The sequence below is a fragment of the Amblyraja radiata genome, chromosome 10 (assembly GCF_010909765.2).
Source record: "Amblyraja radiata isolate CabotCenter1 chromosome 10, sAmbRad1.1.pri, whole genome shotgun sequence".
NCBI lineage: Eukaryota > Metazoa > Chordata > Chondrichthyes > Rajiformes > Rajidae > Amblyraja > Amblyraja radiata.
In genome coordinates this window covers 46,889,673-46,913,917 of record NC_045965.1, presented here as the reverse complement: position 1 = coordinate 46,913,917, position 24,245 = coordinate 46,889,673, and the positions used below count along the sequence as shown (strand labels likewise).

At 41.7% G+C, this 24,245-nt stretch overlaps 1 protein-coding gene across 2 annotated transcripts in view; it reads right to left on the bottom strand.

Moving 5' to 3' along the window:
- Positions 1-446: 446 nt before the first annotated feature.
- Positions 447-24,245, bottom strand: part of hectd3 (HECT domain E3 ubiquitin protein ligase 3) — a 46,738-nt gene continuing 22,939 nt past the window's right edge. For both annotated transcript variants that reach the window (XM_033028734.1, XM_033028736.1), the window contains exons 13-22: positions 21,604-21,668; positions 20,925-21,028; positions 18,782-18,901; positions 17,126-17,215; positions 13,683-13,889; positions 12,995-13,124; positions 12,120-12,194; positions 9,082-9,163; positions 6,025-6,096; positions 447-1,179 (exon numbers count right to left, since the gene is read on the bottom strand). In XM_033028734.1, the coding sequence (XP_032884625.1) occupies positions 1,095-1,179; positions 6,025-6,096; positions 9,082-9,163; positions 12,120-12,194; positions 12,995-13,124; positions 13,683-13,889; positions 17,126-17,215; positions 18,782-18,901; positions 20,925-21,028; positions 21,604-21,668 (1,030 nt within the window). In that variant the 3' untranslated portion in view covers positions 447-1,094. The remainder of the gene's footprint in view (positions 1,180-6,024; positions 6,097-9,081; positions 9,164-12,119; positions 12,195-12,994; positions 13,125-13,682; positions 13,890-17,125; positions 17,216-18,781; positions 18,902-20,924; positions 21,029-21,603; positions 21,669-24,245) is intronic.

Genomic DNA, 24,245 nt, shown 5'->3' with positions numbered 1-24,245 from the left:
AGATGTTTCATATTTCGTTCAGAATGCTTCAATCTATAATAACTGAAAATTTCATTCAGTTCTCTTAATTTTTAAGAAAGTTATGGGCTTTTGACTGTCCCCAATCACAGCTTTTGTGTTAAGTTAATGGAAAAGCAATAGGGAACAAGATGCTAATTTCCGAGTATGAAAATGACCATACCTTTTTTAATACTGAAGATATGAAAGTGAATTAGGTATCAAATTAAAGTTCTTTTTATTCTTTATCTGATGGGATAAATTACAGGCTTGATTTTTAAAATCTCAAAATTTTGTAACATTCCTAACTCAGGTGCACAATTTCCTGGCCAGTTACTAGTGAAAGGTCTAGCATCGGCGTTATAACATAGATAGATAATAGATTGCAGCATGAAGGACATTCCAATGATTCAAATAAACCTTGAAATATCACAAGCAACACAAAAAAAAAGAGTAGATTTTGTGTTTATTTAACTTGTGTTGCTGTGGGACCATGTCCATAACCTGATTGCCAAATATACACATAGAATAACAGTGGCTACACTTTAAATGCAATTAATTGGCTACAAAACACTGTGTATAGAAGTACTTTCTTTAGCTAAGACAATAATGAGACAAGAAAATTAAGATGCAGGAATCTTGAGCAAAAAAATGTGCTGGAAGAAATCAGTAGATCATGCTGCATCTATGGAGGGAATGGACAGTCAACGCTTTGGGTTGGATTCTTCTTCAGACAGATTGAACACGGTGTTTGATTTTTCCCCATTCTGCAGCAGATTGCCCTGCATCCATCCTCAGAATCTTCTCTCCACCCAAACCTATGGTGATCTTGCAAGACAAACAGCAAACACATCACTCTGAATAAAAACCACTGCAGCATTGGAGCGCTTTATTGGTCATTTTCTGATTCATATGCGAAAACATATTTGTCTCTAATTGGTTAAAGTGAAAATTCAAGCATGTGTTAAGAAAGGAAAAATAAAATGCTTAATCTTTACATCTCAAGGAATTAGCATTTATAAAGACAAAACTTTAAGGCAACTCAAAGATGCTTTCACTAACCGCAAAGTACTATTCAAAGCAGCAAATATCTAATGTCACTCTTCCCATGGCACCATATCAGTGTCTATAGCGACGCAGTTATAGGCGGCATATCGTAACTTCTCCTCACATTGCTTTGCACTAGAAAAGAAAGCATATGTTTAAAAAATAAATTAACAGAAGCTTATACACAGGTACAACTGTATACATATATCATATATATATATATATATAATTAGAGGAGATAGAGAGAAGATATAGAGAGATAGAGAGTAGAGATATATATATATATATATCATGTCTAATAGTATATATATGTATATATATATGTATATATATGTATATGTTATAGTATATATATATATATATTATATTATATATATATATATATATATATATATATATTATATATAATATATATTAATATATTACTAGATCCAAGTGCAGACCCGTTGGTATTTCCCCAACGGCGTTTGCGCGGGGGGGGGGGGGGGGTCTGCGGCATCACACTCACATTAACCACCCCCAAACACACAGGTGGGGGGGTGGGGGGTTGAGAAGAGGGGAGGGAGGGGAGAGGAGGAGGAGGAAACGGGACAGATTTGGGAGGGAAAGGAGAGCGGGGTAGGGGGTGAGAGAGGGGGATGGGGAGAGAGATGTGGGGAGGGGGGGATGGGGAGGGAGGGGAGGAGGGAGGGAGGGGGAGAGGGGGGGGGGGAGAGAGGGGAAAGAGTGGGGAGGGAGAGTGGAAGGGGAAGGGGGTAGAGGAGTGGAGAGGGAGGAGGAGAGGGGTAGGGGGAGTGATGGAAGAGGGACAGAGGGGTAGAGGGAAGGGGCGGGGGGAGAGAGGGAAGGGGGCAGGGGGAGAGAGGGAAGGGGTGGGGTAGAGAGGGAAGGGGTGGGGTAGAGAGGGAAGGGGGTTGGGGGAGAGAGGGATGGGAGAGGGAGAGGGGTGAGGAGAGGGAGAGGGGGAGGGGGAGGTGAGAAGGGGGAGAGAAGTGGAAGAGTGGGGAGGGAGGGAGGGGTAGCGGGAGTGGTGGAAGAGGGACGGGGGAGTGGTGGAAGAGGGACAGAGGGGTAGGGGGAAGGGGGCGGGGGGAGAGAGGGAAGGGGTGCGGTAGAGAGCGAAGGGGGGTGGGGGAGAGAGGGATGGGTGGGAGAGGGAGAGGGAGAGGGAAACATAGAAATTAAGTGCAGGAGTAGGCCATTCGGCCCTTCGAACCTGCACCACCATTCAATATGATCATGGCTGATCCTCCAACTCAGTATCCTGTACCTGCCTTCTCTCCATACCCCCTGATCCTTTTAGCCACAAGGGCCACATCTAACTCCCTCTTAAATATAGCCAATGAACTGGCCTCAACTACCTTCTGTGGCAGAGAATTCCAGAGATTCACCACTCTCTGTGTGAAAAATGTTTTTCTCATCTCTGTCCTAAAGGATTTCCCCCTTATCTTTAAACTGTGATCCCTTGTTCTGGACTTCCCCAACATCTGGAACAATCCTCCTGCATCTAGCCTGTCCAACCCCTTAAGAATTTTATAAGTTTCTATAAGATACCCCCTCAATCTTCTAAAATCGAGCGAGTACAAGCTGAGTCTATCCAGTCTTTCTTCATATGAAAGTCGTGACATCCCAGGAATCAGTCTGGTGAACCTTCTCTGTACTCCCTCTATGGCAACAATGTCTTTGAGCATTGGGCATTGTGACATCACACGATGGAACATTCACCAGGTGCTGGTGCTCCTGCAAAGGCATATGTAAATGAATCCATTCCGATTGGACATATGTGAACATTGGGCATTGTGACATCACACGATGGAACGTTCAGCAGTGGCTGGGGCTGCTTCTATGGATGAGAAGCCAGTTTATTTTTGAAATATTGGGGGGGGGGGGGGGGGGGGGGGGAGAAGGATTTGATTAAAAACGTGTACTTAAACACGACAAAATGTAATCAGGAGTGGATACTTAGAAAGAAAAGTGAAATCTCTACCGAAATGGAAAAGATCTCTGCGATTCTTCGTCTGGTTTCGGAGTAGCAATGAATCAAAGGAAGAAAGGCGGCCGGCAGCCGTCCATGTAAATGGATCCATTCCGATTGGACATCTGCGAGCATTGGGCATTGTGACATCACACGATGGAACGAATCAAAAGGCAGAAAGGCAGATGGACGGACGGCAGGCGGCAGCCACAGACTTTTATATAATAGAATAGAAATAGATATATATGTATATATATAGCCTAATTGTTGTTATTGAGGAACTTAAAAATGGGAGTATTTTACAGATGACTCCTGTTGAGCACGCAATAAATGCTCATTGTTTAGAAAGAAAAATTGCTATTGACTAAAATAGAGCAGGTGAGTTTGGGAAGATTTGTGGATGATCAAAAGTTTCCCCCCCAATTTTTGGAACATATGTATATATTTATAACAAGGCAAAAAAAGTTTTAATTGATGTACAGAAAACTGAATTGACTGAAAAACATAATGCATCCGATCACCATGTGCACTGAAATTTCGAATCGTTTTTTAAAATTCATTATTTCTCTTTAACAATTTCTTTCCTTGGAAAAGTTGGGGAATTAAAGATTTTCCTTTTCAGACACGTCATCAGCATCAGAGATAAAATACAGGTAGCTACATGCACTTGTGCTAACACAAAAACTGAAGCACAAAATGCAACAATGCCTACTTTGCCACCTGGAAACATCACCCGCGGTTTGTCCTAGGATAGCCAACAGAGCAGTGTAGAGGCTATAACAAACACCCTCGACCACCAGCTAGGTTGAATGTACAAACTCAACCTTCTCCATTGCTACAAGAGGCAAAATACAAATTGGAGTTCTTGGACCAGAAGCCATTTGCAAATTGGAAGATCAACAGCTCATATTCTGCTTGGGTAGCTTTGAACCCAATGATAAGAACAATTAATTTTCCAACTTCAGGAAACCCACATTCCGAGTGTTCTCACCTCACACACATTCCCCTGTCCATCAGGATTTCCTCTCCTTTTGTTCCCTTTGTTCACCTCACCTATCCCACACTTGACATGGCTGCATCTGTCCATTATTTCCACCCCTGCATTGTACTGCTATATGGGGCATTGAAAGCAAAGAATTATCACATTCATTGCCCATAGAATTACTTTAAGGTGGAACCATTCAAATGGAGATGGACTAATAGACCCACACTGAAGGAATCTAAAGTAGTTAAATCTTCAAACAATAATAATGATTGACAATGGTTTGATATTCTGTCACTAACAATTTAGTAATTAACACATTACTACATGCAAAATGGCATTAGAGTTGAACAGTGGTGCAAGTAAAAAAATAATTTCACATTGCAGCCAATTTACAACTGATGTCCAAATATTGCTGTAAAGCTCCTTTCCCTTGGCAAGACTTCATTGCTCTACTTAGCTTCATCCATGATACAACTTAAGCATTGGTGTGAAGCAGAGCGCTTTTGCATAGCATAGTGCTGAGCATAGGAGACAGACGATGGTGCATATAATCATGAGGGGCATAGATAGGAAGTCAAAAAAGAGGGCATTGGTTTAAAGTGCGAGGGAATTATTAAAAAAAGGACCAGAGGGGCAATTAGAGAGTGGTGGGTAGATGGAACAAGCTCCCAGAGGAAATGGTAGAGGTAGATACAATGACATTTTAAACAGTGCATAGATAATAAGAAAGATTGGGAGGGCTATGGGTCAGACACAGGCAAGTGGGACCAGTTAAACAGTTTGGTTCACATGAACACATAGGGATGAAATGACATGTATCTGAGCTGATTCGCTCTATCAGTATAATCAGCTTTAAAAAAAATATTGGGAGACAAGAAGATACAAAGCACAAAGGAAAACAATTTACACATAAAGTAGTTAAAGAAAATCTGGAACAAATAGCATAGATAATATTTTTAAAAAAACTGCAACATCAATTTTCCTTTGAGGGAAACAAGTCTCTGCACAAGCAAAATTTAAATTTTCAGGCATCATTATCACTTTAGCTGTTGAAAACTCATTCACTCGGAATTGTATGCAAAACTTAATTGTATGCACAACTTGCGGGAAAGTAGATCAAGCACCCTATTACTGTCATCTCTGTACAGATTCCCTCAGCAAGAACCACAACACCTTGCGGAAGTTCAGAGTACAATGAAATCCGTATCTCAATTGTCGTTTAACTGTGCAAATAGGATTACCAGAAGCTGCCAGCACTTTAACTCTGCTGAAGCACTGACAGTGTTATCATTAACAGTGCAGCAAAATCTAGGCCAATACAACACACGCTTGATATAAATGCACTTGGTTTTGTCCAAGGTGAAATTTACAGAGATTATCTACCAAATTATGTTAACTGGCTGCTAATATTTAAGGATTAATTAATTTCAGATATGCAAATTGAGCACAGGTACCGAGATGGAAGACAGACACAAAATGCTGGAGTAACTCAGCGGGACAGGCAGCATCACTGGAGAGAAGGAATGCGTGACGTTTCAGGTCGAGACCCTTCTTCAGACTCCTTTACTGAGATGGAGCTTGGCAGCATTTTGTGGAAAAGGAACACGAAGATCATTTGTCAGAAATAAGGTGGGATATTTTGCACATCTATGTAATACATTCACATATACGGTAATATTTAGATGTTGTGTATTAAACAACCAAAACTGAAGATTGTGAAATGAATCCAATGTGACCAATCCTTCAATAGTTATGCAACAGAAAAAAGTGCCAACACACCATACCCTGTTGTCATAACTCTCAGGGCAGTTAAAAGCCATGAAGAAAGTGGCCCAGGAAGCCGGGGCCCAGGTCGACGGAGCCCCTAATGTGCCAAGTGCCAAATACTGCTGATTTAGTATTGTGGGTATTGAAGCAATGCACAATAGGACTAGCAATATGCATAAAGATAAGAGTCAACCTACCAGAAAACAAAGAGAAACATCACACAAAAAAAAACAACTTGGTAAAAACAACTGACCTGGAATAATTTGGTAGAAAAAGTGCACCGGAACATGTGGAGGATTCTGGGAGTGCATCTGTTTTCTCTGATCTGTTAAAGAACAAAAATAGAAAAATGTTTTAAATTATAGCCATTTAAAAATGCTACATGAAATATAAGAATATTTCTCAATATAACGATATCGGGAATATTGAGAAAAAAGTCTAACAAAAATGGAAAGACTTAATATCCTGTCCAGGAACAACATTAGTTTGGAAATTACTATGGGATGTGTCATAGGATCATGTGGATTATCAAAATAAGATATTTCCTCACTGCTCCACCCTTTCACAACCATTATACACCTCAGGCCTCGGCCTAAATTGGGTTAAAGGAAAACAGAAATGTATGAACTAACAACTCTTGTGAGGGTGCAGCCTACACAACTAAAGCAATAAGGGGAGAAAAGATGAAATATGAAGGTAAGTTATTGGACCTGTGGAAAATGACACTGGAGAAGTAGTAATGGGGAATAAAGAAATGGCAGATGGATTGAATACGTTTTGTGCATCAGTCATCACAGCGGAAGACACCAGCACCATGCCAGAAATTCAAGAGTGTCAGGCGGTAGAAATTAGTGGAGCTGCTATTACTAAGGAGAAGGTGCTTGGGCAGCTGAAAGATCTGAAGGTGGATAGATCGTCTGGACCAGATAGACTACACCCCAGGGTTATGAAAGAGGTAGCTTTAGAGTTTGTGAAGGCATTAGTAGCGGTCTTTGAAGAATCACTAGAGGCAGGAGTGTTCCCAGAGGACTGGAAAATTGCAAATGTTACTCCACTGCTCAAGAAGGGAAACTATAGGCTGGTTAGCCGGACTTCAGTGGTCGGTTAGATTTTAGAGTTCATTATTAGGAGTGAGGTTTCAAATTACTTAGAAGCACATAAGATGGGCCTTTGTGAAGGGGAGATCTTGCCTGACAGATCAGCTGGAATTCTTTAATGAAGTAAATAGCAGGATAGACAAAGGAGAATCAGTGGATGTTGTTTACTTGGATTTTCAGAAGGCCTTAATGTGCCACACGTGAGGCTACTAAATAAGCTGAGAACCCATGGTATTAGAGGGAAGATACTAGCATGGATAGTCAATTTCAGAATGGCAGAAAGTGGGAATAAAGGGAGCTTTTTCTAGTTGGCTGCCGGTGACTAATGGTGCTGGGTCCGCTACTTTTCACCTTGTATGATTTGGATGATGGAATTGATGGCTTTGTGTCCAAGCTTGCAAGATAAATGGAGGGGCAGGGAACAGAAGAATCAGGGACTTGGCCAGGTTGGGAGAGTGGGCAAAGAAGTGGCAGATGGAATGCAGCCTAACAAGGCGTGTGGTCATGCACTTCGGTAGTAAGAATAAAGGCGTAGACTATTTTCTAAATGGGGAGTGGATTCAGAAATCAAAGGTGCAAAGAGAGTTGGGCTGGTGCAGGATTCCCAAATTAGCATTCATTTGTAGGGGGCTAGAATATAAAAGTTAATGTCATGCTAAGGCTTATAAGGCACTGATCAAACAGCATTTGGAGAACTGTGGGTACACAAAAATGCTGGAGAAACTCAGCGGGTGCAGCAGCATCTATGGAGCGAAGGAAATAGGCGACGTTTTGGGCCGAAACCATTCTTCAGACTGATGGGGGGTGGGGGGGAGAAGGAAGGAAAAAGGGAGGAGGAGGAGCCCGAGGGCGGGGGGATGGGAGGAGACAGCTCGAGGGTTAAGGAAGGGGAGGAGACAGCAAGGGCTAGCAAAATTGGGAGAATTCAATGTTCATGCTAATCGGACGCAAGCAACCCAGGCGGAATATGAGGTTCTGTGGAGGACTGTGAGCAGTTTTGGGGCCCCCTATTTAAGAAGGGATGTGCTGGCATTGGAGAGGGCCCAGAGAGGTTTACGAGAATGATCCTGAGGATGATTTGGTTAATGTATTATGAGCATTTGATGGGTCTGGGCCTGTACTCACTAGATTTTAAAGGGAGGGGGGCAGAAATCTCATTGAAACATTGAATAATCAATGGCCTGGATAAAGTGAAATTGGGGAGGATATTTCCACTCATGAGAGAGTCTCCGACCAGACAGCACAGCCTCAGGATAAAAGGACATACATTTAGAAAGGAGATGTGGAGAAAATGCTTTAGCTAGATGGTGGTGAATCTATGAAATCTCTTGCCACAGATGGCTGTGAAGTCCAAGTGTTTGGATATTTTTAACACAGAGATTGATAGGGTTTTGATTAGTAAGGGTGTGTAAGGTTACAGGGAAAAGGCAGGAGAATGGGGTTGAGAGGGAAAGATAGATCAGCCATGATTGAATGACGGAGTATACTCAATGGGCTGAAAGGCCTAATTCTATTCCAATGTCATGAATATTGCTATTCTGCAATATATAGATTTCTGAACTTGTTAAATCGTTGTTGAATTAGGCAATGTATAGGTTTATTAAGGCAAGTGGAGATAATTTTAAAGGAAATATGCAAGGCAAGTTTCTTTTTACACAGAGTGGTATATGTTTGGAATGAGCTGCTGGGGCGGTGGTCGAAGCAGATGCAATAACAAAGTTTAAGAGGCATTTACATAGACACATGAACAGACTTGGAATAGAGGGATACAGACCACAGGCAGGCAGATGAAATTAGTACGGTTGGCATCATATTTGGCGCAGAGTGAACAAAAGGATCAGTTCCTACTGTTCTATATTCTACCTCTTTCACCCTATTCAAATTCTTAAGACCATTATTACTTCTGAGGCTAGATAACCAAGGACAAGCTCCTTCACCAGCTTTGATAATAAACAATCACACTTTCTGGAGACTGTCCTATTTTGGCATCCAACTATGAATTCGTATTTAATGCCACTTGCCACCACTCAAGTGGCTTTGAGGTGATTAAGAATTTGGGCAATGATAAACTACTAGGATAAGTAACTCAAGCATATTCATCATTTTTCCACCAATAATTAATATTCTGCCTCCATTATGTTAGTTGTGGCATTTTACCATCCCATATTTATTCTTTTTTAGGGCAATCACCAATCAAAATCTGAACTACTCACCCGGACTTGTCTGGGTAGACGAAAATAGGGGCTGGCAGCCGGCTCCTGCCTGTAACAAACCTCAGGAACCGACTACGATCCTCTGAAAGGCAAATAAGACGTTTAAAAGAAAATACTAAGAAAAGTCTCTCATCTTCTCCCCCCCCCACCCCCACCACACAAACATTTAGATTGTAACTCTAAACCAACAATATTGAATTGTACACATATATCCTTAGATGTAATTCCCCTCAATTATTAATCTGATGGGAAGTCATTCTCTCTGGGTAATTAGTCTGAGATTGAATTGTACACAGATTGTTTGCTAAAAGACAATTCCTATTAGCATCACAAATTGATATCGCATACATCTGATCTTAGACAAAGAATAAACAATCTGAGGGCTGCTTTAAGTGAGTTAAATTGATTGTATTTACTGGTTGCGGGTGTGGTATAACATTCACAAATGTTTTAACAAAAAGGGGGGGGGGGGGGAAATAAATGTTATATCCTTAGATGTAATTCCCCACAATTATTAATCTGATGGGAAGTCATTCTCTCTGGGTAATTAGTCTGAGATTTAATTTGAGCAGCCAGAAACAACACTGTATTAGTAGCCCAGCTCACTTGCATCAAAATAACCAAATGTACTAATGTAAAAAATAAAAGAATCTGATTAATGGCAGTTGAAGTGTTAAGCTCTCAAACGCAGACTAACTGAAACTGTCACAAATTTATTTCAATTCAGATTCAGGCCATCAGAAGGAAATCATCTGTATAATTGAATTCCTCTGCGTGGTCATATTTAAAAACAAAGTCTGTAGAGCATCTTTGACACCCCCGGGATTTCCCAAAGCAACATGGAGTCATAGAAGGGACTTATCACCAAACAATAATTTTAATTATTTATTTTGAAGTGATTATGATTGTCAGATAACTATTGGCCAGGACACCGGCAAGCCCCAGTTTTTCACTGATGTGATATTATGGTTTTAGACAAAGAAAAAACAAAATGATTTTATCTTTTGTGGTATAATAAAAATTTTAGTCCTTTAGAATTGGCAAAAGCATTTCAATGCCCCATGGCTGACAGATAGTCATCAACATTAGTCCAGAAATGGAAATACATCCTTAGAATAAAAAGGAAAAGACTTTCAGAAAATCATCTCTGATTTAGGTTTCATGCAGAAAACACTCATTATGGAAACTCATGTAGATGGTTTAACAAGTCTGATCGCAGCCAAGAGGCAAGAGTGTTTAACTGTTATATGTACCAGGAACGGAACTATGAAATTCTAACTTAAGGAAACTTTACAGACACATTAAACACAACATCACAAATAAACATACACTAAATCACACGTTATACTAAGTAATCAGACCATAATGCAAGCATAAGTACAGTGTCCTCCATAATGTTTGTGACAAAGACTATCATTTATTTATTTGCTTCTGTACTCCACAATTTGAGATTTATTATGGAAAAAAAAAATCACATGTGGTTAAAGTGTACTGTCAGATTTTATTAAAGGGTATTTTTATACATTTTGGTTTCACCATGTAGAAATTACAGCTGTGTTTATACAGAGTCTCCCCATTTCAGGGCACCATAATGTTTGGGCCACATGGCTTCACATGTGTTTATAATTGCTCAGGTGTGTTTAATTGCCTCCTTAATGCAGGTGTAAGAGAGCTCTCAGCACCCAGTCTTTCCATCACCTTTGGAAACTTTTATTGCTGTCTATCAACATGAGGTCCAAAGTTGTGCCAATGAAAGTAAAATAAGCCATTATGAGACTGAGAAACAAGAATAAAACTGTTAGAGACATCAGCCAAACCGTAGGCTTACCAAAATCAACTATTTGGAACATCAATGAGAAGAAAGAGAGCACTGGTGAGCTTACTAATCGCAAAGGGACTGGCAGACCAAGGAAAGACCTCCACAGCTGATGACAGAAGAATTCGCTCTATAATAAAGAAAAATCTCCAAACAGCTGTCCGACAGATCACACACACTCTTCAGGAGTCATTTGTCCGAGGCTACACTGCTAGATGCAAACCACTGGTTAGCTGCAAAAATAGGATGGCCAGGTTACAGTTTGCAAAGAAGTACTTAAAAGAGCAACCACAATTCTTGAAAAAGGTCTTGTGGACAGATGAGATGAAGATTAACTTATATCAGAGTGATTGCAAAAGCAAAGGATGGAGGAGAGAAGGAACTGCCCAAGATCCAAGGCATACACCTCATCTGTGACACACGGTGGTGGGGGTGTTATGGCCTGGGCATGTATGGCTGCTGAAGGTACTGGCTCACTTATCTTCATTGATGATACAACTACTGATGGTAGGAGCATAATGAATTCGGAAGTGTATAGACACTTCCTATCTGCTCAAGTTCAAACAAATGCTTCAAAACTCATTGGCCGGCGGTTCTTTCTACAGCAAGGCAATGATCCCAAACATACTGCTAAAGCAACAAAGGATTTTTTGAAAGCTAAAAAATGGTCAATTCTTGAGTGGCCAAGTCAATCACACGATCTGAACCCAAGTGAGCATGGCTTTTATATGCTGAAGAGAAAACAGAAGGGGACTAGCCCCCAAAACAAGCATAAGCTAAATATGGCTTGATATACAGGCCATATGTATATGCAGAGCATCTCCCAGCAACTGGTGATGTCCATGAATCGCAGACTTCAAGCAGTCATTGCATGCAAAGAATACGCAACAAAATACTAAACATGACTTTCATTTACATGACATTGCCGTGTCCCAAACATTATGGTGCCCTGAAATGGGGGGACTATGTATAGATACTGCTGTAATTTCTACATGGTGAAACCAAAATGTATAAAAATGGCCTTTATTAAAATCTGACAATGTGCACTTTAACCACAAGTGATTTTTCTATTACAAATTTCAAATTGTGGAGTGCAGAGGCAAATAAATAAATGATGGATCTTTGTCCCAAACATTATGGAGGGCACTGTACATAGTACAACCACATACGTAGTGTATCATAGTTCGCTGCCGAGGTAGTGTTGTGCAGGGTGCCCACTTACCATTGGTAAAATTTGTGAGTGCTTCCCAAAGATATTTGACTCTGGTATCAGACTGCTCCAGATCGTCAAAGCGAGCTTAAAAAACAAAATGTAGACAAATTAAATTACAATTAGATAAAGTCTAAGCTCCTGTGTTTTGTTGACAATGGACTCAATATAAATGATTATGTCCGTTTATAATTTCCATAAGAAACACTTAGGTGTTGCAGGCAAATCCAACATTTTATTGGTTCATCCGAAATAATCCTGGAGAGGTGGTGTATGCACCTTTGGGGGAGAAGGGGCTCAAGTGAAAAAAAGGTGTTTCTTACATGAAAATCGAGAATTTGTTGTTTATACTGTTGGATTGTCAGCTATCCAAATAGTGTACGAGGTGCTATTCTTTCAGTTTGTGTGTGCCCTCACTCTGGCACCTTTTGTCTCCTTTTCACCTACTCTACCCATTTGCCGATTGCCCACCACCTCGCCTCAATCCAGGCTCTGTCCCAACCCCACGTCTTTTCTTCCCAATCAGTCAAGCCCCTTGTATTTTGCCATCAAACAGTACTATTTTCCGCCAGTAGATGTCAGTGCTGCGCTGGTTAAAAATATATACAAACGCTTATGACTGCCAATTCAACGATTTTGTAAATTCTTCTTTCAAATATCCAGCATTAACTAGTCTTTGTGATTATAAGCCAGATTTTAAATAGTTTGTTAACGTCAGAAAAACACCTGCGATAGATACTAACACAACATTTTAAATCAAAGCTGACATTATGTTGACAGCTAACAACTTGGATTTGTGGGCTATTGAAAAATCCTCACTGGTAGATAACAAGTAAAGCAAAAAAGGAAAATAACCAACATTTGGTAGATAGACATTTTGTACTCACTTAAACGTTTCAGAGCTTCCACTGTGATTTCAGGGTCACCACAGACTTTCTTCTCCAGTTCCTGCCAGGGCAGCAGGTCAAGAACAGCTTGGGGAACCACCTTCAACAGGCCAACCCTCATTGACTGAATCTGCATCAGAGATTGTATAAGCTTAGCAAATTTGATGCTGATAAAAGTAGCCAAATATTTTGAAAGTAGAGATGATTTTACTTGAATCCGCTGTAAGTTTGCTACACAACATGATTTATTCAGCAATGGAGGGAAAAATTGAAACAAGTCATGCCAGGGCACATTTGGAATATCCTTCATTAAAGTTTCCCTTAATTTGTTGCAGCCACAATGGGCCAAAATTGATTGTACGGAATATGGTCCATTTAGAGACTGGAGATGCTGTAATATCGAATAAAAAAAGAAACTGTTGGAGGAACTCAGAAAGTCTCACAGCATCTTTGAAGGGAAATGGACACATGATATTTTGAGACTGATCTTCAGACCACAATGTCATGTGTCTTTCTTTCTACAGATGCTATCTGACCCAGCGAGTTCCTCCAGCAGATAGTTTTTTTGCTCACAGTCCATTAGGTATTTGTTAAAGAAAGTTTTTTAACAAATTATTCAGCATTTCTATAGTTTGCCGCTGTCTCTTCCACCTTTTTCCTTTACTCCACCATTGAAGACCTTCGTTACCTGATCTTTGTTCTCTTCCAGTCTTGCTTTCTGAACCAGTTGAATTAATTCCATCCGATTCTCATATTGAACAACTGTGTTACTGCCGTCAGGCTTCAGATCCACTACAGACTGGTCACTCAGTACAGTGGTATAAGTTAATTCGTTTCCAAACTTATATTCGAATGTCTCCTTGTCCATTGTTTCCATGACTTCCAATAATTTTACCTAGAGAGAATGGGATTGGTAGTGTTCCAGACTATCGCTCATCAATATTTTACAGCCTTACTCCGTGTAAAAATACACAGATAATTTAATGAAGAGTAGGTCACTGACTTGAGTGCTTATTCCTATTAACAATATGTGCCTTACTTACCGTAAATGTGTGCTCCAGTTAATCTGCAGGCACATTATTGCCCTTAACAAATTCTGAGTAGACTGCAAATTCACATTTCCAACAGAAGTCCACCTTCTATGACCCTGGGTGGCGTGCACTGTGGAGCACCGACATCGCAAGGCTGATGAACAAACTCCAGTGCATATCCAAGAAACACTATCCTTATGAACCACAAATGTGATGGGATACAAAGTGACAATGATATATTCTGAATTTAAACTATTAACAAGTGCAAGTATTACTCTGTAAAGCCTTTTGTGGTTTCAAACTTAGTTAGCCTGAAAAATGATAATACCAGGCTGCCGAGGCTAAAAGGTAATCAATTTGCCCTATGGTTTGCAGTTAATAAGAGATATATTATAGATACCATATTTCCCGGCAATGAAGATGTTATTTTTCACCCAAAAATAAGGCACGAAAATTTACCTGCGTCTTGGAGGCTGAAGGTAAGTTGTTAGCCAGGAAAGATAGACTTGGCTATCCCTCAGTGCAGCAATATCAAGAACGATGTTGCTGTACTGAGGGATAGCCAAGTCTATCCCTCATTGCTGGCAGCTGATGGGAAGCGGCAGTAAAGTGGGAAATGGCTGTAAAAGGGGGTGGTGGGAGGGGGTTCCTTTCACAGCGTATGGAGTCTGGCCGGGGTAAAGTTGCGGGGAGGGCAGGAGGGTTGAGAAGGTGGGGGTCGGGGATCGTACCAGCAACTCACTCATTCACCGCTGCCGCACTGCTCCGGAGCCACTGCATTGTGGCCGGGGGGGGGGGGGGGAAGTAGCTCGGGTGGCTGCTAGTAGCCGCTGGGGCTGGACTTGGGAACTGCAGCTAGTCCCGGGGACTCGTGGGATCTAGGAACTGTAGCCAGTTTCGGGGACGCGAGGGATCTGGGAACTGAAGCCAGTCCCGGGGAAGCGAGGGATCTGGGAACTGTAGCCAGTCCCGGGGAAGCGAGGGATCTGGGAACTAAAGCCAGTCCTGGGGCATGCAGGAGATGTTGCCGACCCCTGGACTAAACCAAACCCTTGATCCTGTCCTAACATCCTTTTCTCAAAATTTAGCAACTTAAATTGGGGGTGCGTCTTCGACGCATTTGCGTCTTCATTGCCGGGAAAAAAGTATATATAGTTTATGGGGTGGGAGGAATGGATGATGGCAATTTTAACTCCCAGATCACTCATGAGTTAGTTTTGTTTAGCTTATTATTCACGAGTAGCGAGGTACTGTGAAGGATTTTTATTGCGTTCTATCCAGTCAAACAAAAAAACTATGCACGATTACAGTCAAACCGTCCACAGTGCTCAGATAAAGGGTACAACATTTAGTGCAAGATACAGTCCAATAAAAGATAGTTCAGAGGTCCTCAATGAGGTAGAAGGGAGTCAGGACCACATTTTAGTCGTTAGTATACGCTGAGTATAGTAGGTGGCTGAGAACGCATATTTGCAGGGCACCATTGTTGAAAATTTGAACCTATCCTCACCGATTGTTGTCTGCTTGTCAGGGAGTCAAGGATTCAGTTGCAGAGGTGACTGCTGATGAATTTGGAGATGAACTTGGTTGGGATAATGGTATTGAAAGCAGTTATACTTCTTGAATAGAACCCAATGTAGGTGTCCTTCTTGTTGAGTTGCTCCAGGGATGAGTGTAGGGCTAGGAAGATGGCATTAGCCATTGACTTGTTGTGGTTATGTTGTGACTTGATAGGTGAATTGCAGTGGTTTAAGGCTGCTTGGCAGGCCGGAGTTAATTTAGTTTAGTTTAGAAAAACAGCGCGGAAACAGGCCCTTCAGACCTCTAAGTCCACACCGACCAGCGAACCCTGCACATTCACACTACCCTACACACACTAGGGACACTTCTACATTTGTACCAAGCCAAGTAAACTGCCAACCCGTACGTCTTTGGAGTGTGGGAGGAAACTGAAGACCTCAGAAAACCCATGCAGGTCACGAGGAGAACTCTATACAGACAAGCACACATAGTCAGGATCGAACCTGGATTTTTGGCGCTGTAAGGCAATAGCTCTGCCGTGCCCCCAGTGTACCATAACCAATCCCTCGAAGGATGGTGGAGGCATATACTCTCATAATGTTTAAGGATATAGGTGAATACTTGAAAGGCCATAGCTTAGAATATTACAGGATGAGAACTGATAGATAGGTACTAGATGGCTGGCATGGATATGGTGGGCTCAAGTTCCCATTTCCAAGCTGTATGACAGTTGTTGTATTTTCCCGACAGGCCTGGTAGACTATGACCACAAGGGTGGCCCGGTTGTAGAGTTGCTGCCTTACAGCACCGGGTTCAATCCTGACTATGGGTGCTGTCTGTACTGAGTTTGTACGTTCTCCCTGTGACCACGTGGATTTTCTCCGAGATCTTTGGTTTCATCCCACACTCCAAAGAATTACAGATGTGTAGGTTAATTGGCTTGGTAAATGTAAAAATTGTCCTTAGTGTGTGTAGGACAGTGTTAATGTGCGGGGATCGCTGTTCGGCGCTGACTCGGTGGGCTGAAGGGCCTGGTTCCACGCTGTATGTCTAAACTAAACTAAAGAGCATAAATTATCCTTGCTGCATTCTCTTTTCATTTCCCATGTTCTCTGCACAACTTTTACATTCCATGAAGCTTCCACATTGAAGAACCCATCATGGTTTATTTTTTAGTGCAGTGCAAGTGTAATATAATGTAGAATTGTCAACGTAATTAATAAGGTACTACTGAAAAATAGCAAATGCCTAGTCTGAAGAGGTAGCATTCCAATGAAAGTAACAAAAAGTTACTGCTGCCTTTAGATGAGGTATAGCACAACTGTTCCAGATGATACTGATCTCTATCCCCTCCTATAAAATGCTTATGAGTACTTCCCACTTTAACCAACGTTTTGTGGCAACATTAAATCATCCAAAATGTTTGGTAACTTATGGGTTCAAGCAAGGGAAAATTATCATAGAGAAGGGAGAGTTAATAAGCTTCATATAAGCAAGATTCCTACAGCTACCTTTCATTATCCTGTTGGCACATCAATCCAGAAAATGCAGGCCAATTTACAAAATAGCTGCAACTCACCAAGACAGAGTCCACTGCAGGAAAATCCTTGGACCATTTCACCTCTTCTCCTGCTAGTTGTTTCCATACAATTCCAGGAAGAGCCAGCACCTGCCAAACATATACAATGTTCTCATTAGTCTAGATTAGGAATAATGTTCAGTTTTTAATTTATTGCAGGCCCAATTCATTACTGGCAATTCCATGAACACTGCATTAGTTTAGATGTTACCAGCACATAATTCTATCATGGACACTTGGGTTATGAAAACACTGAAGTAGTTTGAAATCACAGAATTGAAGTCTACTTTGGTATTAGGTTAAATGGATAAACTCTGCATGTCCCCATTTCAAGCAATTCAACATGCCCCTCTATCTCCAGTCTGCTGCCTTCTTTCCATTGTTAATAATTGCCACACAATCCCAATCCACTTTTTTTTGCAAATTATTTCCTTTTAATCCGTCCTAATCATATGTTTGATCACATCATCTACCTAAATCAGTAACCGCCATTTTCTGCTTGAACTGGCCTCCACAATTCTCTCCAGGAAATCCTCTTTCCACCTCATGATACTCTCCAGAAACACCAAGGCTGGATGAGCCTGGTTTAAGGCTAGATGATCTATTTTAAAAAAGTAGCTTATGGACTTCTTAGTATTCCAGAAAATGTATTTTCTGGTTTCCCTACCTTCTTCCCCAGACATTAAAGGGTACAAAAGGCAAATCCATGGAAAAAAAGGTTAAGATTAAATTCTACTATCTGAAAAAAAAGAAGCCGTTTTTCTTCAGCCTGACCTGCTGAACATTTCCAGTATTTTCTGAGGTTACAACAATCATGGGCGGAAATCCCGGGGGGAGCACGTCCCCTCCATGTTTTGAGAGGTGGGGGACAATCCCCCATGTTTTGTAATCCCGATTTTTAAATTCGGAGGAAAAAAAATCAATTAAAAATCTCCGCTTTCCGCGAGACAGGGTGGGACTGATGATTGAGGGCGCCGATTGGACGAGAGAGACGTCGGTCAGCAGGCAATGGGAGGGGGGGGGGGGAGGCGGAAAATTATGATTCAGCACGATGATTGGAGGAGGGAGATGTTGGTCAGAGGCGGAGGTAAGGAGGTGGGACAGAGGATTGAGCGCGGTGATTGGAGGAGGGAGACATCCTGGTGGAGCAAAGATCATAGAGTGGAGCTTGAATTGACCCATTCGCGGGGCCTTTCATCGTCCGGCACGGCTTAAAATTGGTACGAGATCTTCCATCACCCCTCGGTCAAATTGCTGCGTCGAGGTGATCGAGGCTCCCGATGTTGAAGCCCCTGCGGCCGGTTTTAAGCCGCGCCGGGCGATGAAAGGCGCCGCGAACGGGCCGATTCAAGCCTCACGATTCGGGGCGGACGTTGCTGGAGTTCGGAGTCAGTCACCAAGCAGCTCAGGTGTGTGTGTGTGTGTGTGTGTGCGCGTGCGTGTGTAAAATTGTGTCCTCCACCCCCCCCCCCCCTCCACCCCAATGTTTTGACAGCGATATCCGCCCCTGACTACAATGGTGCTATGTGGAAAATTATGCTCTTAAAAACCTATGCTTAAATAATTCTAAGTTTAGGATGAAAGCACGTCAAAATAGAGGTAAAATGTTAAATATTTACAGAGAATAGAAAGGACAATAAAAATGGAAATGATTACCAAAAGCTCTCGGCCTCTTAGTGCTGCCCCCATCAGCTGGCCTATCCATTCATACTTCCCAAATTCTTTGCAGGACGGGTTAGGAACATATACATCTCTTGCTTCTCCAGTTCTGTTGCTCTGGTGCAAGAATAGGAAGCAACAATTACAATGTATCTATTTTACTTACATGTTGAACAATCCATGTTATGCAATTGTATGAGTGAACTATAAAATTATGCTTTCCAACTGTTTTAATTTTATACAGCCAAGTCACTACAGGAGCACGCAGTAATCTATATTACTAAAACTCTGTTCTTGACCGGTTTTGGCTTTCTGTGCTGCGGTTTCAGAGTACGCCGCCACCTACAGCCGTCATTTTTGGCCACCTCGCTCAGAGCCCCCCTCCGCCGCATGTGTGCCGTGGATTTTTCCCGTCGATGAAAATTGACAGAGATATTAATGTTTTTACAACATTCCCCATTCTCTCTGCTGCCCCTGCTGGAGGGAGGGGGAGGGACTATAAAACCAGGAAGTGGTGTGCCTCAATCAGTCTCTGCAAGTGGTGTGCCTCAACCAGTCTCTGCAAGTGGTGTGCCTCAATCAGAGCTCTGAATGACACGGACAAATGTCTACAGCACTGTGAGTACCCTTAATTTGGTTTGAAAATGAAAATATGGTTAGAGGTAAAAAAGCACTGCCTGCAAATGGTTGTTTGGGTTTGGGTTGAAGTAAAAAGGCACTCTCTCTCTCCCCCCTTCCCTCTCCTCTCCCCCCCCTCTCCTCCCCTCCTCCTCTCCTCCTCTCCCCCCCCCCTCTCCTCTCCCCCCCCTCCACACCCCTACCCCCTTCCCTCCACCTTCCCTCCCCGTCCCTGCTCCCCACCTCTCCCCCGCCCCTCATCTCACCCCCCTCTCAGCACTCCCTCTCTCCTCCCCCTCTCTCCCCTCCTCCCCTCCATTAGCGTGAGTGTGGGGGGGTAGTTAGTGTGTGACGATGCATGCCGCCTCCCCCCCCCCCCCCCCCCCACAACCGCACGTTGGGGGAACAGACCCAACGGGTCTGCACTTAGTCTAGTTGGTGATAAAGCTTACAAACATTTAAACTATTTGGACACCGAGGAATCATCCACTGCAACTGTTCAATTTATGCCTTGCTGTGTTTTTATTGGTGTGAATCCTGTACTCAAACCAAAAGATGCTAAAAGAAAGATCTGATAGTTGTAGACTCTCTTTCACAACCTTATCAAGTACTTTGCAACTGAACAATTCTGCAACAATATCCATAACGAATAACCAAATTAATGTTCAGCCTATTTTTTGTTGGTCAATCTTAGAAGATTTGGTTCTCCTCATATTCCCATCACCTCCCCTCAGATTTAACCACTTAGATATAGTACATACAACAAGTAATTTACAGCAGTCAGATAAACTATCAAACTGCACATCTTTAGCATCTGAAAGTGAGACAGAGGCTCTACAACACTATGGTGGGAATAACTCATTGTGCTGAAGACATAGAAAACAGGTGCAGGAGAACATTATTCGGCCCTTCGAGCCAGCACTACCATTCAATTTGACCATGGCTGATTATCCAAAATCATTACCCCGTTCCCACTTTCTCCCCATATCCCTTCATCCCGTTAGCCCGAAGAGCTATATCTAACTCTCTTTTGAATACATCCAGTGAATTGGCCTCCACTGCCTTCTGTGGCAGAGAATTCCAGATTCACAACTCTCTGGGTGAAAATGTTTTTCCTCATCTCAGTCCTAGATGGCCTACCCTTTATTCTTAAACTGTGACTCCTGGTTCTGGACTCTCCAACTTCAGGAACATTTTTCCTGCATCTAGTCTATCCAATCCCTTAAGAATGTTATATGTTTCTATAAGATCACCTCTCATCCTTCTAATTCCAGTGAATATAGCCCATATAAGTGAACAAAGACAATAGAGTATACTATGAAACATTCCATCACCCCTTTATTCTTTTTACTCAAGTCCCTCATGTAGGTTTGTTAATTTGGTATCATGTGGTAACAATCTTAGCTAAATTTTGCCAGAGACTAGCGGACTGGAGAAATATATTCCTGTACAAGTCCATGCATTTGGTGAAAAATAAAGAATTCCAACTGAAATAAAAAATGTGGATAATAATCTCACAAACCTGATTTGATGTTCTTACAAAAAAGGGCAAAGGTACAAGACTGTCTCCAGAACTTGGGCAAAGCTCTTCAGAGATATCAGAGAGACTGTCTCGAAATCCACCACCTGTTGGTTTAAAGAGATGATCCATTAAAAAAGGCTGTGCAAAATGTTGAAATTAACATGTCATAACTGTGTCAATACAGAAATGATGAGTACCAGGAAACAAAACATGAAATAAAGTTCCACTTAGGGCAACATAAAAATGATCAAAGAAAATTGTAGAGACACCCATGATGGATGGCCTGGTTCATTCATGGCTTTGCTCTCAATTAAACTGTTCTGTAAGATTGCTACCTTCTATTATTGGGTATTTTGCATTCTCTTTTAATATATTATAGGCACTATAGAGATACAAAAGCTCTATAGAAGCATTTAGTAAACTGATAAATGAGTCAGCAAATGCTGCAAGTCTGAAATATAAATAGTTGGAAATATCTAACTAATCAGCCTCTGTGGGGAGAACAGGCAAGTTACTGATTGAACAAATGTAGAATAAAGGAATTGCAGATGCTGGTTTATACCAAAGATTGACACAAAGTGCTGGAATAACTCAGTGGGTCAGGCAGAGTCTCTGGAGGAAAAGGATAGGTGACATTTTGGGTTGGGACCTTTATTCCGTCTGATTGAACAAAGCTCACCTTGGTCAATGATTCCTTCAGAGATAAATTTACATTCCCACCATTGGTCGTATCGTGCTGGCCACCTTCAAATACATAAAAGGATAAAGGTTAAAACTAAGATTATTTTCACACAGTGAGTTCACATTTCAAAAATCAGTCTCAAGACCATACAAAATAGAAACAGGAGCAGGTCATTAACCCCTAGAGCTTGCTCCCCCAGTCTATAGGATCATATCTGATATGACATTGCTGGTCATATCATTTTCTTGCTGCTCGTAGTCTGACAACATGGTTTCTTGTTCTGGATGCTCCCATGAGGGGTATATCCTCTCAGGATTTATTCTCTAAGAATCTAATTTTTCCAATTACATTACCTCTGATTCTTCTAAACTCTATTTGAGTTTCGTAGAATCTGGGCCTGTTTAATCTTTTCTCATAGAACAGCCTCTCAATGCCTGGTATATTTCTAGGGAACCTTACTTGGAGCTGCCTCCAAGAAAATATCATCTTTCCTTAAATAGCGGGACCAAAAATGTTCCAGGTGTGGTCTCACATCAACTGTAAACCGTGCTGGTAACATTTCCTTTTACCTGGATTCCCTTAAATACGGACCAATATTCCATTAATCATCCCTATTAGCTGCCACATTTGTGCACTTCTGCATTTCATGTACAAGGACCCTCAAAATGTTGTCTGCAAATTTCTCCATTTGAATGATAATGTTCTTTTGTTCATTCCTCTGAAGTGAACACTTCACATTTTTCCATAGAACACTCTTAAGTGGGTGGCCAACATTTTGCTCACTCAAAGGTTGTCACCATGTAACTGACCACTTTATCCCTGCACACTGCTTGCCTGTTTGCCAATCTTTCATTCTTGATAATATATTACATCCATCACAACAGGCTCCTATTTTATGACTTGCCCTTGGTGAAATACCTTTTGAAAGTACAAATATAATACATCTACTAGATTCCTTCTATTCACTTTCGTCAAGATTTTCTTATTTGTCAAACCCAATTCCACTTTCATGATGCCACACCAACTACACGATTCGATTATGATTTTTCAATGTGCTGCTGTCGCTTCCTTAATTGATTCTAACAGTTTTCTATCAATAGACGTTCAATTAATCATCAGCTTTAATTACCTACATTTCGTCTCCCTCCATTTTGAATCAGGGTGCCAAACTGGCAGTTAAACATTTCTCCAGTATGTAAGGAATTCAGAAATCATCGCCATTTAAAAAAAAAAAATTCTTAGGGTGGGAGTTAAGGTCAGGTCGAGGGGAGTACCCACCGCCACGGCTACCGTGTAATCCCGTGCTACCTGCTCCATGGTCGGATAGTCGGCGACTAAACCGTCTCCCCCACCTGGTTTGCCAGGTGAGGAGGGGGCTGTGGACCCCCAGCAGGACCAAAAACAAAGGACGGATGAGCTTCTAGCGAGCCAACGGCCATCCACACTTCAGTAGAAGTTGCGATCACTGCCGTACATAACATTGTAAAGAATGATGATAAAGCACACACACCAAAATCCTATACTTCCAGCGGCAGAAGTCCGCAGGAGCTGGAGGACAGAGATGTCACCCTTCCCGTCGGAAACCAGCACCACTGTGTCGCTAATGTTTTCAATGATGATGAATGAATGAGATATCTGGGCTAGGGGATTTAAACCATCGCCTCATTTGTTTGTCTTAAACAATTTTTCACTCATGGTGAAGGTATTTATTTCCTCCCCACAATTAATCAGTATTAATGAGACAGAGTTTAGAGATACAGCGCGGAAACAGGCCCTTCGGCCCGCAGAGTCCACGCCGACCAATGGTACACTAGTTCTATCCTATACGCTAGTGACAATTTACAGAAGCCATTTAACCTACAAACCTGCACATCTTTGAAATGTGGGAGGAAACTGGAGCACCCAGAGAAAACGTATGCGATCACGGGAAATTCTGTACAGACAGCACCTATAGTCAAGATTGAACCCAGGTCTCTGGCACTGTAAGGCAGCAACTCGACCACTGCGACACACTGTTATAATGACTAATACAAAATATCTGTTTAATTCTGTAATTTCCCAGAACTATTATCACAGGGTCATTTTCTATAGGATCTCTAAACGTTTACTTGGAATTCTCAACTTGGGTTTTACAGCACCATCTATTGCCAGTTTTTATATTCCTTGCTGGTCTGCTTCTCTTAATTTTTGCTCGTATCTTTTTTAGTTCTCCATGGCTGGGTTTATATCATTGGATCTACAGCTAACATTTGTTTCCTTATTTCTCTCTTTCAATTTACTATCCCCATAGCTATTGATTGGTTCATCTCTTCTTTAGAATTGTTCCTCCTTGCTGGGATTTATTTTTGCAGAGTATCATGAATTGCCTCCTTCATGTGTGTCAGTGTTTGCTTTTTGTTTCTTCTGGCAAAACAAACATAGCCCAGTCTACTTTAGTCTAACCTCATTACATTGCTATTAACCTTATTGGATTATACAAGTTTCCAAACCAGGTTCCTCCCGTGCAAAAGAAAGATAAAATGCTAACACTCTGTGATCACTCATTTGTTAATTTATACCCTTTTCTACAGTACGGCTGTGGTTGGAGGTCAAAACAACTATTCTTGGTGACTTATTTCCTTTGCTTTTTTTTCAAACCT